Source organism: Monodon monoceros, unplaced genomic scaffold, assembly GCF_005190385.1.
Source record: "Monodon monoceros isolate NGI ecotype Baffin Bay Population unplaced genomic scaffold, NGI_Narwhal_1 Super_Scaffold_17, whole genome shotgun sequence".
Lineage (NCBI taxonomy): Eukaryota > Metazoa > Chordata > Mammalia > Artiodactyla > Monodontidae > Monodon > Monodon monoceros.
The window spans coordinates 29,441,034-29,455,883 of record NW_021703773.1 but is presented as its reverse complement, the minus strand read 5'-3'; the positions used below and the strand labels follow the sequence as shown (position 1 = coordinate 29,455,883).

Here is a 14,850-nt window from a genome sequence, read left to right as displayed (position 1 = left end):
GGCTTTATCCACCAGGGCACACGGTTGGAGGCTTTGGTACCTCCATCCGTCCACTGCTGGCACAAGGAGAATCAGTGACCCCGAGCAAGCCCTTGGTGCTCTCAGCACCATTTCAGACACCGATGAGAAATATCGTATGATATCAGTTATATGCGGAATCTAAAAAAACTGATACAAATGAACTTATTTACAAAACACACTCAGAGAACGAACTTATGGTTACCAGGGAGAAGGGTGGCGGAGAGGGATCTTTGGGGAGTTTGGGACTGACATGTACACACCGCTGTATTTAACATGGGTAACCAACAGGACCCATTGTATAGCACAGGGAACTCGGCTCACTATTACATAACAGCCTAAATGGGAAAAGAATTCGAAAAAGAAGAGATACATGTATACGTATAGCTGAGTCACTTTGCTGCACACCTGAAACTACACTCCAATATAAAATAAAAAGTTAAACCAAAAAACCAAAACCCCAGCGACAGTCTGCCCCTCCCAGCCTGTGACACCCCCTTTCTGGGACCCGCCTGGCGTATTGCAGTTTCAGGACTTGGAGCTCAGCTCCTTGAGACACTTGCAGCCCCTCACACCGAGGGCAGGCCACCGTCGGGGTGCAGAGAGCAGGGGGACAGCAGGGTGGGCAGGGGTGGGGAGAGGTCGGTGTGCCCGCTGCCGTTCCTGCTGATGGTGCAAAAAGTTGTTTTTCTGGGGTCTGCCTGAAAAACCGTGAAACGGGGGCTTCTGGGCAGATCTAGTGACTTTAATCCTTCTCTTCTTTGGAGAGTAATGCAAAAGGTACAGTAGGTCTGGGATAGGCCTATTCCAGAACATGCATCACAGCCCTCTGAGTTTGGAAACTGCCCATCGGGGTCCCTTAGATCAGCATGGAATTTCTGGGACGTGGTGAATCATCCTGGTCACTTCACTGAACACGGAGCCTCAATAATGTCTCTTCCGCGTGAATTAACTGTATCTCTCAGGGTTTACTCTGACTCACAGATTTTTGTTTTCTTTCTTTTCCGGCAGGTTCCTGGGCAGATCGGTCACCACTTCATGAAGCGGCAAGTCAAGGTCGTCTTCTTGCTCTGAGAACATTATTATCGCAGGTAAAATATAACGTGTAGTTTAAAATATGCCCTCGTCCCATGAGCGTAGCGTATGAACATTCGTTGCCAATAGTACTCAACTCAAAATAATAAAATTGCTTAAAAAATTTTACTAATCTTTTTAACTCATATTATTAGCCAAGTTCACAGTTTCTCACTTATCTCCAAAACTTCTTTTTCAGTATTTTGGTGTAGTCTTAGGTCTTACTGTTTCAGATTTCTCATACCGTATATTTGTTCATTGATAGTCATATTTAAGCAGGAAGTAATTGGAGGTATGTATTATTCATTACACATTTGTAATATGCTTAACTCAGTACAACGTGTACAGCTAATTGCAGCCTTAGTTCAGTCATAAAACATCCAAGAGGAGGTGATCAGACCGGATGCCTAAGTAATCTTTTTTACATTATGGTGATCTGTAGTCTGTTACAGGGATTTGCCTAGGAAAGCTGCAAAACAATCATTTTTACACCTGTCTGTGCATCAGACTCACCTGAGGAAAAACTGAAAAGCACAGATTCCTTATTGAAGTAGAAGGGACTGTGCCTTGGCCAGCGTGATTTAAATGCACACCCAGATCTGGAAGTCCTTGCCCTGGTGCTTCCCAGTATCAGGCAGACAGGAATTTTCTCGGATGACTCCAAGGGAAGGAAGGGCTGTCACCCACTTTAAGCAGCGTTGCCGGGGGCTTGGAGCACCTGGATTCCAGGCTGGCACCTGAGGTGAATCACAACCTGTCTGAGCCTTCTTTTTCTCACCTGTACAGTGAGGATGCAGGCACCCCCTGTGGCCTTCCAGTTCTGGGATAACCCTGTGACTATGTTGTTTGCTCATCACTTGATGAAAAGTACAATAAAAACTGCAAAAACGTCAGTAACTTCTAAAGGGTAACCTCCCTGAAAGGGTCATGCAGTTCTCGGAGAGGAGAGTAATCTTAGGATATTTCTCAATACGTAGCTCATGTCCGTGGATAGGCCAGCCGAGAGGAGTCAGAGGATGCCCCCAGCCAGGCTTTGTGAGGCGGAATCTTGACCTTCACAGAAGCTTCTGTCACGGGTCACCTTAGTGGGCAGCAGCCGGGAATTAGCTCTCCAAGTCTGGCTGCGGGCTAGCCGATTCAAAAGCCCCCAAAGGATAATTTAAGGGATCTTAAAAATTGCCACTTGCTAGTGACAGAGATTTGGGGTGATATTTATTTTCTTGCCTTCATTTTAAGATTCTTCGTGTCCATTCTGGTATTATCACAGAGCATGGTAATCTATAAGATGTTACGGGGGTTTGGCCATGAAAATCTTCCTATTATATTGCTTAGAACGATTGTCAATAGACAATGAATTACCAAAAATAGCAAGAAGGCTAGGAATCTCATATCCTAGCAATATTTGATTATTTTAGTCTGATATCGTTAGTTTAATTGGAATAAAAATATTTTAAGTTGTACTTAGTTTTCATTGAATAATAAAATAAAATCAAACATTTCCTATATACTTAGTTTTCATTGAATAATAAAATAAAATCAAACATTTCCTATATGCTGAGCATTGTAATCATTATTGCTTTGCATATATCATCTCATTTAATCCTCATGGTAACCCTAAAATTTAGCCGTTAGAGTAGTTGTCCAAATTAAAATAATTACTGCATTATGGAGCTTCAAACCCACATCTAACTGACTCTGTATTCAGATCTCTTAACCACTGACATACAATCTCGTTGATGGGGTTCAGAGCAGTCTGCCCCAAAATACGCCCAGATAGCATATTGATTATTTTGAATTAAAGCTATATGAGAAACAGCCAGTATAAAGAAGGACACTCTGCCTCTCCTTTGTCCCCCTGAAATCAGGAAACAAAGCTCCCAGGGGAGGTATCCTCCCCATGCTGGGCGTCCTTGTCACCAGAGAAGGCGAACTTGGGGTGGAGGAAGCTGTATAAACAAATTTTACTTACTTTTAAGTTGCTACTCCAAAAGCCCAAATCCTTTTGTCTCGCCAAATCTTCACAAACAATTGATTCTTTGTTTATAAAATTAGGTAAACAGCCTACGTCAGACAAATTCTAGGTCCTATACCTATGGGGCCTCCATACGTATGAAATTAAACTTGTTTTCCTTCTGTTCATTGGTCTTATGTCAATTTGATCATTAGACCAGCCAAAAGAACCTAGAAGAGTAGAAAAAAGGTTTTTCTCCCCTACGTAGTCGTACCTATTTAGTGACAAAAATTCATGGAGCAACTTAAGACAATTTCTTTTTACCCCAGTCTAGGCTGACCTGAAATTTTATATCCCCCATCAAAACAGGGGATCCAGCCCAGAAACAGTCTTCAGTTCTACAAAACAGAAGACAAAATAGCAATAGCAGCCAAAACGATTCATAAAGTCAAAAAAAAAACGTTAAGGAAGCAGAACTTAGAGAAAACATCCAGAATCCTTTGGGTGCACTGCTTAAGGCAGTACGGGGTGCAGATAGGATGGTCACAACAGTTTGGCTCAGGGGATCTGACAGCCGACTGGCTGTGGGCATTTGAACTGGCCGTTCCTCCTAACTAAAACCTGACGTGCCTGAAATTCTCTGATCTTTGATATCGCCCTCTAATGACAATTATAGAGAGGATTTTTTCTGACGTTTTGCTCACATTTCAAAATTATTGATGTCACATTTAGGGCTATAATGTCAATGCAGTAACCATAGACCACGTCACCCCATTACACGAGGCCTGCCTTGGAGATCACGTGGCCTGTGCCAGGACACTTCTGCAAGCTGGAGCTAACGTAAGTGCCTCTGAGAAGCGTTATACGTTTCCACATCACCCGGCTGAGAGAATCAAGCAAAGTGCTCAATTTGCCTCTCTTTCCTTCTTCGTAGTTTTCAAAAAATAGGAGAACAAAAATAAAGCTCTCAAATCGCCCCCTTGAACTCTAAGCAGGCTTTCCAGGCATTGCAGAGGAATGGGCAGCGTGCTGCGTGATATGGAGTATTCTTCAGGCTGTTTGCCGCTTTCGAGATTCTAAATAGCCGTAGATGAACATCGTTATGCCTGTAATGTGCGCTCATCTTTTCAATGATTCTTTTAAGATAAATTCTCAGAAATGGAATTTCCAATTTCAACTGCCATGAGCAAAATGGCTTCACCACAACTGTCATCACTATTACATTTGTACCTTTTTTTCCTAATTATGGAGCCTAATCATTGAATCCTTTTTTTTTTTTTTTTTTTGCGGTACGCGGGCCTCTCACTGTTGTGGCCTCTCCCGTTGCGGAGCACAGTCTCCGGACATGCAGGCTCAGCGGCCATGGCTCACGGGCCCAGCCGCTCCGCGGCATGTGGGATCTTCCCGGACCGGGGCACGAACCCGCGTCCCCTGCATCGGCAGGCGAACTCTCAACCACTGCGCCACCAGGGAAGCCCTGAATCCATTTTTGTGTATTTGATCCTCGGGTATTTTCTTTTTCATGATTCCCCTAGTCGCATGCCCACTCCTGTGGATTATCTACCACATCATATTTCTATTTATCCTTGTAGTGTTTAAGCTTTGCTTATGGATATGTGTGAGCTAAATAGCCTTTGTCATCTTTACTGGCCACATGTTCTCAATTATCTGTTCCCAGGTCACGTACCTGTTTTTAAGTGCCTGACAGCGAGTGCTGTATGATTCTGTGACTCTCATTCTCAGAGCTCTGGTTTGGTTTAGGTAAATGCGATCACCATAGACGGTGTGACCCCGTTATTCAATGCGTGCTCACAAGGCAGCCCCAGCTGCACAGAACTGCTTCTGGAATATGGTGCCAAACCCCAGCAGGAGTCCTGTCTTCCTTCCCCTACACACGAGGCCGCCAGCAAAGGTACCCGTGACCCCAGCTTAAGTGACAAGGGGAGAAAGCTCCTTCGGCAACATGCGGTGCCCTGTTTATAGTGAATAACTGCAGGGAGAAACCTAGGTGGAGGTGTACGTTTTGCGGGGGGAACAGGTATTCAGGAAACATAAACTCACCTGTACTTTGTGTTGGCAGGTCACCATGAATGTCTGGAAATCCTCATATCCTGGGGCATAGATGTTGATCAAGACATTCCTCATCTGGGAACCCCTCTGTATGTAGCTTCTATGTCTCAGCAGTTCCACTGCATCCGGAAGCTTCTTTACGCTGGTAATTTTCTGTACAACATCTTCCATTCTATTCGTACACACAAGCAATTATTCAGCTCCATGTTGATTTCTGTAAATAAACATCTTTAAAAATTACATCGCATGGCTAAAAATGTTCTTATTCTAAGCATTCTCACATATAACTATAAAACCCATGAAAAGAACCTCATTTATGGTAACTCCACCTCAAAACTCCAAAAGCCATATAAAAGGTCATAAAATTAAAATCCTCAAGGGTGGATATAATGGTGCCAAGTATGTATATCTCTGTGAACAAACCCATCAAAAGAAATGTTAGGGATTATAAATGATTAGATACCTTTTCTTCCAAGACTTTCCCAGACTTTGTAATCTACCTGAAAAGACTTAATCCCTCTTCACTTACTTGAAACAAACCAGTTCCTCAAGGTTCAGCTTTAGCCCCTGAGAAACTATTCCTAATCTTTTGAGACCATAGTGATCTCTCCCACTATAGAACTGGGAGCCCTTTTAGGATATAAATTATGTCTTTTTTTCCCATCATCTCTTTTCCCTAGCACAATGCCTCTCACGTGGCAGGTGCTTCAAATATACATAAAATTAGTAAGCGGATTTCTATGGTTTTTATTGTCTATGACACTCATTTGGCCTCTGATATATACTGACATATATTTTTAGTAATCCCTTTATGTGTTACTCACATCATCCTGGCAAAATTATAAACTTCTGCAAGCAGTGTCTGCATCCCTTTACATCTAGTAAGAGTCCTAAACGTGAGTTCTGCTAATAACAGCTGACAGATGGTTATTTTCTGGTTATATTCTCCCATAAATTTGTATAACAGAAGAGTTTATTCTTTATCACCTTCCTTTACTTTGCTAGCAATATTCTTTTCCAAATATTTTATATTGGGTTAAAAAAAAACTGGAAAAGTATTGTTAGTAACTGTGGATCGATTGTTATTCTCAGGCTCTGTTCTCCCATAAAACTGATATAACCAACAGAATTCACGCTTTCTCTATGGAGATTTTGTTATGGAATATAATTTTTCCACTAACTGTTTTACATTTGATTTGAAAATATTGAAAACAATTACATTTATTGAAACTTGAGCATAGCAAGAGGGCCATAAAGGGACTATTAAAATGTACTGCTTCTTATAAGCATCATTAGTTTTACCGATGGTATCGGACAACAGAAATGAGAAGGACTTGATGGATTTTTATGAATAGACATGTCTTGGTGTTGTAACTATTTATGTCCTGGAAAATGGGATTATTATTGTTTATAATATTAAACAGTATGTATTCATTGCACATGATGACCCCCGTGTACCAGGGGCTTGCACTAAGATAAAACAACTATGTAATAGATAATTTAACATGTAAGAGTATTTTAATATAAGCATTTAAAAACTTGCTTTGCATGCAGAAATATAGTGTGCCTTTCCGTTTAAGAGGCTCAGTACCCTTATATATTTATTGAATTAAACTACATGAGTGAGAAGTAAGGGGAAAATCTATATACATTTTACCCAAAGAGCTCACCTATCTAGATTCATGAGTTTTCCAAGAAACCAAAGTGCTCTATTGCCTTAAAATAAATGAAAAGAATAAGAGCAATAAGCTCTGGAATAATCCTAAAAACTGTCCACTATGATGAAAAGGGATATGAGTCAACCTAATTGTGCGCTCTTTGTAATACTAATTAATATGACTCCTTTGGGCACTGTTTAAAATTTAAAAAAATTTTTTTTTATTATGAGATCTTTCAAGCACAGAGAAAAATGTTAGAGAATCTAACAAAAGTGTGCATTCTGCAACCAGCTGTATCACGTTTTAAGATGAAATATGCATGTTTATGTATATTATACATAAAGAAAGAACTCCTTGCAGAAAGAGTTGAGGCCCTCTTTGTGGCTGACACACCTGCCTCGCCTTGGTGAGGTTAAGTGACTCATTTAACTAACTCTGTTTGTATCTACCATCATTCCTCATTTCCATGTAGGCGCTGACGTACAAAAAGGCAAATATTGGGATACCCCATTACACGCTGCTGCTCAGCAGTCCTGTACAGAAACTGTAAACTTACTGCTGGAATTCGGAGCGGACGTCAATGCCAGAAACACAGAGCTTCTGAGACCTGTCGACGTAGCAACCTCTAGCAGTTTGGTGGAAAGATTACTGCTTCAGCATGAAGGTAAGAACAATCCATGTGGGCATTAAAAAAGTTTTGTTTGCCTGAAGTAGATGAAATTTAAAGACTTTTTGTTGGCATGTAAAATAACAGTGGGGGCTTCCCTGGTGGCGCAGTGGTTGAGAGTCCGCCTGCCGATGCTAGGGGACACGGGTTCGTGCCCCGGTCCGGGAGGATCCCACATGCCGCGGAGTCCGGGGGGATCCCACATGCCGCGGAGCGGCTGCGCCCGTGAGCCATGGCCGCTGAGCCTGCGCGTCCGGAGCCTGTGCTCCGCAGCGGGAGAGGCCACAGCAGTGAGAGGCCCGCGTACCGCAAAAAAAATAAAAATTAAAAAAAAATAACAATGGCATAACATTTGGAATATTTTTTGAAAGAAGATAATTTTTTGCCTTGGGTTCCACCTGTAAAGAAGGGATCATCTTGATTTCCTTTGTGCTCATCTTACCTAGATTCTATGCTCGTTTGGTGAAGTTAAACATAGTGTTTCTTTTGACAATAAACAATATGTAATTCTGTTTAATATTTTAATAAATATTTGGAAACATGCCCCATTTTATAAGGGCATGCATTATCTATAACGAGTTATAGAAACATAATCATGAAGTATTTTTGTTCTAAAACAGAAATTCTAAAGCCTGGTCCAGACACTGTAGTAAAACTTGCTTTGGCTTAAATAGTAAACCTAATCTGAGAAAAAAATAATTTTAAAAATTCCCCTTTTAGTGCATAACACTTCTTGGGGCTTTTGATTTATACCTCCTTCTAAAAGCAGAAATTTTTTTGAAGGTTTACATGCAACAATAATTTCATAAGCCTGAAGATTATAATGTTTTAAAGAACATGCATGGGCATAGACTATACCTCAATTATAATAAAGTCTTATAAATAAAAGCATTACAAGTGCTTATATAAATTTTCCTGGGATAATGGTCATACTCCCCTAGTTTACTGCAAAGCACTGTAGTTTTTTTGTGGTTTGATCTCATGTATGTTACAACATAGAAAACTCCATTTTGATTTTAATGAACAAATACTTTCATGTCTTTTGCAGCTACCCCAAGCTCTCTGTGCCAACTTTGCAGACTCTGTATCAGAAACTACATTGGAAGACCAAGATTACACCTTATCCCACAGCTCCAGCTGCCAACATTATTGCAGAATTTCTTACAGTATCGATAAGGCAGTAAAATAATTCTAAATGTTTGAAAATCAGAAATTTCTATTTCATCTGCATAGTGTATATTTCATATTAAAATATGCTAAAGATAGGGGAAAGAGATATGAGAACACCCCGGAGAAGAAGTGAAATAGCAATTTTAGTTAAAGAGTACTAGTACATACTATTGTTTTTTGCATTTTTACTGTTTTTGAACTATAGTATGTTTAAAATATCTATATATTACTAGCTATTCCCATATATCCCTTTGTTGATTTAGAAAAAAATGAGAAATTCACCATTTCATTTTTAGAATGAAACAGAAAAATGTGAACCCTTACTAAAAGCATTTGTATATTATATTTTTAAAGGTCTATATTTTTCAAATAATGTGTTAGCTTTTAAATTTTGGCCTCTGTAATTGACTATCTCTGTATTTTTTATATTAATACGAAATATGAGTATGGTTTAGAAAAGAGCAAGTTATATCCTTTTTGAAATAAAGTTGACTCTCATTCAGGAAACCCACCCTGTTAGATGTACACTTGTCATTATAATGATTAATTCCGTAAAGAAAGGATAAATTGCCCCTTCCCTGCAAAGATCCCACTGGTCACTTCACTGCTTTAAATGGACCTATTTCAGAAACTGGTAGGACTAAAATGGTCACTACTGCCCTCTCACCCTGAGAACTTTGGAACATTACGCACCTGCTCAAACCATCTGAAGACCCTCTCCTCCTCAAGGGTGGCCTCTCAAGGTTTCCCTTCTGTGCTTTTACACGTATCACTCCAGCCTTCCCCCAGTTCAGAGACTGCTGATAGCTGGTGATACCTGGACCCAGGAAAATGAACTTCATATCTAGTTGATAAAGAGGCCCTGGGTCACACTTCAGGGATCAGGGCAGTCCAAGGCTATAGAAAATGGAAGAAGAAAAATGCCTTAACTTGTGGGGTTTTCAAAGAAAGGGACAAGGGGGTATCACTTAGCAAATGTAGAAAACTCAGAAAATGTACACTATCTGTGGACTTTCATTGTGGTGTTTCTAACCCTTCTTACACAAAGCAAGGGTTCTGCATAGACTGTACTGCAAGGGAATGCTGTACACCAGAAGGTATTAGTGTAGCGGTGTCCCCTGCAGGGGTTTATTCTCTTCTGCTTAACTGTACTTGAGTGCGATGTAAAACATAATTTAAAAAATTAAATAAAAAATTTTAAAAATCCTTTGTGCCTTCTTTGTAATTTAGACTATATTTGAGTTTATTATGGATTTAGAAATAAGATAATCAAGATACTTATAATACTGTGTAAAGTAGAAGAAAATATTTTGATGAGTTTTATATTATAAATTTATCAAATTTTGATTAAATATTTTGACCACTATTTTGATGACCCAGGGGCCTAGTAACTTAGTTCTTGGCTGACTTTCAGAGACCCATGGGAAATAAACTATTATTGTATGTAACCCCAAAGTTACTAAGATTTGTGTTTTTAAAAAATCATTTTAGATTTTCGAAAGTAGAAATAAGGCTGTAGCATGTTTGTTTAAAAAATGTCTTCTATGTGGGTAGAGACTTTTAACTTAGTCTGTTTTGCAAAATATCTCAGTTTAATAAATTTGTAATACCCTCAGAAGAATATGCATTTAACTGTTGTTTTATTATAGAGTAACCCTATTAAGTATAATTACGTATTAAAACTGCTTTTATAAAACAGTTTTCTACTAGCATTTTCCCTGAGCTAGAGGTCATCTTGGAGTATAAGAGTAATGCAGGGCATCCCTCTTAATTGATCTTGTGCCAATAAGAGAAGTAAATATTAAAACAAAAGTTGACACTTGAAAATTTTAGTATGCTGGTACCTTGTATCTTAGCTTGAGCACAATTGTCTTATCAAAGATGTGTTCTAATTTAAATATATCATATTTGTTAATATATTAAAGTGGGATGTTTATCCCTGGAATAAAGCACTTTTTTTTCCTCTTCTAATTAGTATTTGATTTTATAATGGAAGATAATGGGAGAATATGATTCAATTGCCCTAGTTTTGTTTACCACTGGTTTCCAAATCACTGTGTCACAGGCAGTGAGAGTAGGATTGAAAATTATACCTTGAAGGTCCTCTAATCCAAATCTTATAATATATATGTCTGTAAAGGTGCAAGGATAACATTCCACAAAGACAAAGACAAAAAAAAAATACTACAGATCTTCCTATACTTAGTAGGAGGTTACCTCCTGATCAACCCACCTTAGGTTGAAAATACCGTATGTTGAAAATGCATTTAATACACCTTCCCCACAGAACATCAGAGCTCAGCCTGGCCCACTTTAAACGTGCTCAGATCATATATATTAGCCTACAGTTGAGCAAAATCGTCTAACACAAAGCCTATTTGACAGCACAGCATGGAATATCTCATGCAATTTATCGAATACTGAAAGTGAAAAGCACAGTGGTTGTCTGGGTCCAGAGTGGCTGTAAGCATACGCCAGTTGTTTCCCTCCGTGATCAGGGGGCTGGCTGCTTGGGAGCTGAAGCTGCCCAGCATCAAGAGAAGATCAGACAGCATCTCCAAATTCAAAATTCGAATGCACATCGTTTTCACACGATGGTAAAGTCAAAACATTGTTAGGTCGAGGACCGCCTATATTTGATATGAGATTAAAGAAATATAGTGAAATAAATACTGGAGTAAAGCACTGTTGAACACACTTATTTTGTAGGAAAATGTATTTAATTTCTATGATTGTTGTAACCACAGAGCATATTCGATGTTTCTGAGTCAGTAAACGGAAACACAGTGTAAAAGGATGGCCTCTTCTGAAAAGGTCTAAATGTATCCATCGTGTTTCCCTGGATGGCCCTGAACCCAGATGACTGGTTCTGCATTTACAAACAACTTAAAACAGTATCCTCTCCCTTGGATTATTTCCACTTTTTCACTCTAATTTCTCTACTTTCCTATTCTTTATAATTGGTTTATTTTAAGGTTTGCCCTCTCTCTTAAAAACCTTAATAATCATTCTCAGTCTTTTTCAGGAGGAAAATTTATTCAGAAAATTCAGGCCTTGCTACCTTTCCATCTGCTCTAGGATTTCAACAAAAAGGGGTGCATTCCAGAGAATATAAACGACCTAAATACATAAAACAAACATCTCCTGGAATTGCTATGCTAAATGGAAACATTCACTCTGTGTCATACAAGCACAACTGATTAGGTCCGGTTGCTAGAAATAGGAGATTTTAGTGTTTCTGAGCCCAAACACGAACAGATCATGCTGGTAAATCATCCGCCAGACAATGAAGGTTCCCAAAGGCTCAAGGAAGGAAAGGCTGGGGTTCTGGGGGGCACAGGACTTGATATCAACCAGGAGAGGGTCCGCTGGATGCAGGGGAGGAGAAGTGAGTCAGGATGCTCACGGTCAGGACAGTTCCCACCACGGGAAGAATGTTTCCCTTCCGCAGGGCTCTGCAAAATCCTCCCATGTGAGGAGTGTAGGCGGAGAATCTATGAAACGTGAGGAAGAAAGAACGGGGTTACTTCCCTGCAGGAATAGCTGGGCTGGAGGGCAGGATAGGCCCTCGAACTTCCTTTATCCTGGTGCCTGCCTCCTGCATTAGACCAAAGGGATATGGGGATATATGTATACGTATAGCTGATTCATTTTGTTATAAAGCAGAAAGTAACACACCATTGTAAAGCAATTATACTCTCATAAAGATGTGAAAAAAAAACAACATCAACAAAGGGATAAAGATGTGAAGAAAACCCTGTTTCCGATCTTCCCTTACCATAGACAAGATAGAATTAGCACCTTACACCAGACTTTTAAAAAGAAAAGTTTGGGGTTTTGTGGTGGTGGGGAGGGGGTTTCAGAGTAGAAGTGTGCTGTGGACATGGAAGGAGCCATGACTTCATCTCTCCGTGTATTTTTCTTGTGCCAGAGGCAGGATCCTTAGCTTTTGCCCTTCCCTCAAAATGAGCAAGTTAGGGGCTTCCCTGGTGGCGCAGTGGTTGAGAGTCCGCCTGCCGATGCAGGGGACACGGGTTCGTGCCCCGGTCCGGGAAGGTCCCACATGCCGCGGAGCGGCTGGGCCCGTGAGCCATAACCGCTGAGCCTGCGCGTCCGGAGCCTGTGCTCCGCAACGGAGAGGCCGCAACAGTGAGAGGCCCGCGTACTGCTAAAAAAAATTTTAAAAAAAGGACAAGATAGCATTTTGGGCCTGACGTCATCTCGCGGGCCCTGAACTTCGGGGGACCCAGGGGTATTGAGAGCGAAGGCTGGCACCTCAGCAGTTGCGTCTGGGGCCAGGACTCAGTCTTTCTGTAGCTGGCAGCCTTGTTCCCTCCTCCCACCCTTGTCGTTACAAGGAGGAGGGGCTGCATCACCACTGGTCCCATTTCCCATAGGGCAGTGACTGACCCACACACAGCATGGGCACGGGGCTCGGCCCCGGATGTGCCCTGCCCAGGCCCAGCACTGCCCGGGACTGAGCGCATGCTTCATTCTAGCCCCCGGGGCTCAGTATTAGGAGGACCCTGACCACAGACAGAAGCCACGTTCTCCGACAACAACTTGGTCAGTAATGGGCTTGATTTTTCCCAACTGCCTCAGTCTTTTGTCTGATTTGAGAATCGCTTGAGACTTCAGGAGGAAGGGTGTTTTGGATCCCCTTTATAGATCAACACAGTAGCTCACTCCTATGCCCTAGGCCCACACACCAGCCGCGGGGCTGACACATCTTACAGTCTACTTTCTCTCGCTGCAGCAGCGTTCAGAACAGCACATGGCGAATCTGCAAAAACACGTGCACGACCTAACTTCTGTTGCTTCCCGGGGTTCCCACCTTCACGAGCACATATGCCGCCCCCTCTTCCATCTCTCTGGGCACACGTGTGTACAGAGCCAAGTTCAACGGCGCTCGCCTCCAGCCTCTGTCCTCAGGCCCGGGAGGCTGTTCCCTTTCACTCATTGTGTTACCTTCACAATGAGGCTTTCCAGAACCCTCACTCTCTCCACAGCAGCGGACTTGCCTGCGCATCTATGCCTCTGCCTCTGCACCGCAGTTTGGCAGGTCTGAAATCAACCAGAACAGGGCCTGGCAGCCTCTACAGCAGGGACATTGGGCATCAGGTCATCATTGTCTTGACCGGCCATCTCGTGCCTCGTAGGATGCTTCCCAGCATCTCTGCCCTCGACCCACTCAACGCCTGCCCGCGTGGGCCCCAAATGTGTCCGGACGTTACCAAGTGTCCCTCTGAGAACCAGTGACATAGAGTAATCCCTCAGGGACCGAGCTCACTGAGCAGCTGTAATTCCTCTCACGGACAGATGCCTGAAAACACATGTGAGGACGGTGTGGGGTGCTGAGTATTTGGATTTGCAGCATCAGCATCACAGCAGAACAGGGACAACTCTATAGGCCAAGGACCCAAGGACAGAGTCCTCTAAGTGGGTGGCCTCAGGTCGCTGTGTAGTCTGCAGGCCTCTGGAGCCAGCACACCTGCCCTGGAGTCTGGGACGACTTAACATTGAAAACTGCCCTGGTGTGGGAGCACCCCGTCAATGTGAGGGGCAGACGTCCTTCTAAATTCCCTCCATTGCCCAGAGGGTAAGTTAAACGCACACACACACTTCTACACTTCCCGAGGACAAATGTTAATTCTCAGGGACAGGATAATTCAAACACATAAGGGAGAAAAAGAAGTATTTTCCTAACTATCTCACGTTTCTGAGGCATCCCTCTCAAAGCAAAGTCAGCATTTTACATTGTTATGTTTCAAATTATTAGGAAGATCCGTATCTATTATGTACATGAAGGCATAAGGCCTTAGGTACAAAATGACTCTTTGAAAGGAAGGACTCAACTTAATTCTCAGCCACAGGGTCTCAGTCTGGGGGAATGGAAGGCAGTGATTTTGGACTTTGTTATGTCCTCCTTAGGAAAAAAAAAAAAGGAAGGTATTAAAAGGAACCTCAGGGCTTCCCTGGTGGCGCAGAGGTTGAGAGTCTGCCTGCCGATGCAGGGGACATGGATTCATGCCCCCGGTCCAAGAAGATCCCACATGCCGCAGAGCGGCTGGGCCCATGAGCCATGGCCTCTGAGCCTGCGTGTCCGGAGCCTGTGCTCCGCGACGGGAGAGGCCACAGCAGTGAGAGGCCCGCGTACCGCAAAAATAAATAAATAAAAATTAAAAAAAAAAGGAACCTCACAAGCTTTTTTCTTGATTTGTGTATGCAGAGGAAAGTTACAT

At 42.0% G+C, this 14,850-nt stretch overlaps 1 protein-coding gene across 1 annotated transcript in view; it reads left to right on the top strand.

Annotated features, from left to right (window-relative positions):
- ASB5 (ankyrin repeat and SOCS box containing 5) overlaps positions 1-8,868 on the top strand; it is an 87,883-nt gene extending 79,015 nt beyond the window's left edge. Inside the window, exons 3-8 of the mRNA XM_029226387.1 lie at positions 1,030-1,109; positions 3,776-3,883; positions 4,805-4,955; positions 5,124-5,258; positions 7,244-7,435; positions 8,487-8,868. Coding sequence (XP_029082220.1) covers positions 1,030-1,109; positions 3,776-3,883; positions 4,805-4,955; positions 5,124-5,258; positions 7,244-7,435; positions 8,487-8,614 — 794 coding nt within the window. The 3' untranslated portion in view covers positions 8,615-8,868. The remainder of the gene's footprint in view (positions 1-1,029; positions 1,110-3,775; positions 3,884-4,804; positions 4,956-5,123; positions 5,259-7,243; positions 7,436-8,486) is intronic.
- Positions 8,869-14,850: the final 5,982 nt, after the last annotated feature.